This window comes from Choristoneura fumiferana, chromosome 11 (genome assembly GCF_025370935.1).
Source record: "Choristoneura fumiferana chromosome 11, NRCan_CFum_1, whole genome shotgun sequence".
NCBI lineage: Eukaryota > Metazoa > Arthropoda > Insecta > Lepidoptera > Tortricidae > Choristoneura > Choristoneura fumiferana.
The window spans coordinates 14,446,386-14,450,219 of NC_133482.1; the positions used below are offsets into that span (position 1 = coordinate 14,446,386).

General features: G+C 35.7%; 1 protein-coding gene across 1 annotated transcript; it reads right to left on the bottom strand.

The window, feature by feature from the left end:
• Positions 1-1,682: 1,682 nt before the first annotated feature.
• On the bottom strand, positions 1,683-2,680 carry LOC141432933 (trypsin 3A1-like). The gene has a single exon (XM_074094767.1). The coding sequence runs from the start codon at positions 2,678-2,680 to the stop codon at positions 1,967-1,969; it is 714 nt and encodes a 237-aa protein (XP_073950868.1). The 3' UTR covers positions 1,683-1,966.
• Between the last annotated feature and the right edge of the window lie 1,154 nt (positions 2,681-3,834).

Below are 3,834 nucleotides of genomic sequence, written 5' to 3' on the forward strand. Positions count from 1 at the left end.
CATTTTTAGTTTTATGTCATTATTAATAGAGGCGACAGAAGGGTGTCATCTATTGGACATAAGCGTCTCAAGCACTCGGACGTTTACCTTATAACAATGTGTTAAACGTCGTTATGATATTTTAAATATAAATTTATAGTAGTACGAGTATTTGTAACGTAAAACAATTATTATACAAAAAGGAAATACAGACAGGTTACTAACAGAAAAGTACACAATATAAAGGCTGACTTATCTCTGAGGGTCCGTCCATCTTTGAGTAGTACAGACGAGCAATAAATTAAGCATAGACAAAAAGAGAGTTTTAATTATATTTTGGTTTTTAATGTAAAATCTCAATTTAATTGTAACTTACATTTGGGTACCACTAGTTTTTTGACAAATCCTTTCACACGTTTGTAAAGTTCTCTCGTCGTTATACCGCACCTGCAACTGGCTATGTACCATTAACCAAATAAGTCTATACATTTTTAAACTAGTTCATATCAAATGAATATGTCGTTATTGTTTTATGACACGCAAACGATCACCAAGCTTAGGGTGGTAGACCACATAATTTGGCTCATGGTACATCCTTTGTAGTATATTTAGGTTTTCATTGTAGCAAGCAAGTAAGCAGTAAGTATTGACAAATACTTGTAAATAAAAAGTAGTGCAATGCGATTAATATACTTAGATTTTGTGTACACCCTTCGACACAGATATTTACTTAATACTGTGTAACAGATTCGACATTCGCTCTAAATGACTATGAGATGTAAATATGCCTATTATGGATACAAATAAAAAAATGTATGTTAAAACAGAAAATATAACTCCCTGACTGAATGCTCCTCTCATCCACTCAAAGGTTGACTGGTAGCGATCCCTTAAAGGGATAAGTTCGCCTTTGACGACCAGATGGCCTAGTGGTTAGAGAACCTGACTACGAAGCTTGAGGTCCCGGGTTCGATTCCCGTGTCGGGGCAGATATTTGTATGAAAAATACGAATGTTTGTTCTCGGGTCTTGGATGTTCAATATGTATTTATGTATGTATTTATCTATGTAAGTATGTTTATCCGTTGCCTAGTATCCATAGTACAAGCTTTGCTTAGTTTGAGGCTAGGTCAATAGGTGTGAAGTGTCCCATGATATTTATTTATTTAAGTTGGCAAACAAGTGACGTCAGAACTAGCTATTATCATTTGGTTGGCGGTAACATCGACCAGTGTGAATTAACTTTAGCCTATGCTTTCGCGAAATAAAAATAAATTTACCCAAATGGCAAAAGACCTGGAAGTTCGAAAAAAGTCGCATTTATCATACCGATAAGCCCACAAATCTTGATTATCGCTGAAGGGCATCTTTCAAATATAATAAACAGATCGTTTCTGGGATGCGGACGCCCTGTCGTGTTCGGGCTTGCGTGATTTAGCGTTGTTGCCCTTGTGCTACGTCAGCTGAGGGCCAAATGAACATTTCAAAAAGAGTTTTATAAATGTAGTAGAAAAATGCTTAATTATCCACTCAAGTACTTTTTATATTCATACTGAGAACACATTAAGGCGTGCTATGCATTATGATATAAGTATATCCATCAGAGTTAGCAGTTTATTATACAACATAAACTATTAAAGAGACAATGAAATCAAAATAAAACTATCCTAAACTTAACATTACCTACATAAAACAAAAACTCTACTTAACTAAAACTGAAACAAATTAGTTAAGCGCGAAAGCGCGACAAGGTTCTGAAGATGCTGGCAGCATTCCCTCTTTGAATTGGTAAGCTAATTTTTGTCCGAAGAAGCTGCCAGCTCTTCGATTCTCTGTGACGTCTAATAACCTCTTTGATATTTCTTTATAAAGTTTCAAAGCGCTAGGACCCCACGGGTCTAGGGTCTCAACACGGAACTGCATTGTGTAGGTATAAAATTGTTCTTCGCACGATCTGTTTCTTTCGAACACATTTTGTAATTAAAGTTTTAATTGTTTAAAACACTTTCAATCCATTTCACATTTGAATGTATATCTGCGTAATACGTAACACACTGAACACCATTACACTTTCTTCTAGATATAATACCAACAAGATGATTCCCCGATATAAGAGGTCCTCCTGAATCACCATGCCCTCCCCATGTCTTCCCAATAGAGCAAATCATCTTCCTTTTCCTTTGTATAATCACTTTGCCTTGTTTAGGCTTAGGTGTTGATTCAGTCTCTCCATACCCCGCAATAGTTGCTATTTGTCCAATTTTAGGAATTCCATCACTTAATTTAATCGACTGAACATTGCGTAATTCATCGGTTTTTAACAAAGCTATGTCATGTTGAGCTGCGTTAATACTTTCGTCTTTTCTATACTTCGGATGGAATCGGATTTCTGACGGCGAAACATGGGTTATTGTTTCAAATTTGTCTTCTTCAAAGCGTTCAACTGTGACGTTTTCGTTTATTTTGGATCTAAAACAATGAGCGGCACTTATTATCCAATGGTTATTCAAAATTGATCCAGTGCAAGTCTTCTTGACTTCTTCACCATTCAGATTTAATTTTATTTTGAGGGCGACTAAGTAATTGCTAATTTGTGTTTGTAGTTTCACTCCACCAAAGATGCGAGAGTCTGAATCTGTAGTTAAAACACTATGAAAATAGAATTGGAGTAAAAAAATATAAACCAATTGTATGTAGAGCATTGTGAAGGTAATGTAATCGACTACCTTGGTCAGTGACTAGTAGTGGTGTTATTCGTAAGATAACCCACATTGAGTTTAAATATACTTTTGCAGTATCTATGGATGATAAGTTCATTTAACACGTGTCAGCAAATATGTACATTACCATTTAAATGTATCCTTTTATTTATCTACTCTTGTTAAGCTTCAAATTTGTGTACAAAATTATCTAACTTTCTAATTTGCCTTTGACAGACAAGGACAAAACATTAATTTTCATTCATCAGTGTGTATCTTTTTAAAAGTTTATAATTCACAACATGTATGTTACGTTATGTATGTGATTTTGCAATTTACCATGAATTTAACAGTGAACAAACACATCGTCAAGATACCACACACCTGCGAAGAAATTTAAACTGCACTAGGCCCGCGCGGGATTTATCGCCCAAGTCCTCACATTCTGAGATGAGGCCTGTGCTCTACAGTGATATGTGTATATAGGCCGTGATGAGATGACCTTAGTGGATACACTTACCTTGGAAGTTTGACACTCAAAATCTCAAAAAGCTTGTTACATACGGAAAAACAGTCACATTATGGAGGTTTTTCTACACGTTTTTAAACAGTAAGTTGTCCTGTTAATTAATGCTACGTTTTTAACCTTGAGTTATAATACTCTAAATTCTAGGGTAAACCGCGCATTTACATCTGTTTATGTATCTAGCACACAGTTGAATATGTATTGGGGTAATTCACGTAGCACTCAGACAATGATCTGTTAAATGCCCTAGCAGATACTAGTATTTGTAGAGATACGCAAAACAATGCTTTGTAATGTAATGCAATATAATATAACTTTATTACCGTTGGGGGAGAAAAGTCCTCGAGTGGCGGCCACGATCCGTTTAGGTAGAGTCATTCACGATGATGCGTGCCCTAGTTAATACATTAATGTCTAATTTTGACAAAATCACGCGTCTTCGTGGATGTCACTAAGTATAAGATAAAGCGTTGGCAGGCCTCCCTATAAGTGGAATGACAGCAGCGGATGTCTTCCAGCTACAGATGTGCAAGTTGCGGAAAGTTTTCAAAATATTGGAAAAGTTCTCGGAAATTTCTGGTAATTGTCACAAGATATAAAGGAAATTTAAATTTAAGAAACGGAAAGTTAA

Coding starts and splice junctions, on each gene's coding strand:
- LOC141432933 (XM_074094767.1), bottom strand. CDS start 2,680: ATGCTCTACATACAATTGGTTTATATTTTTTTACTCCAATTCTATTTT.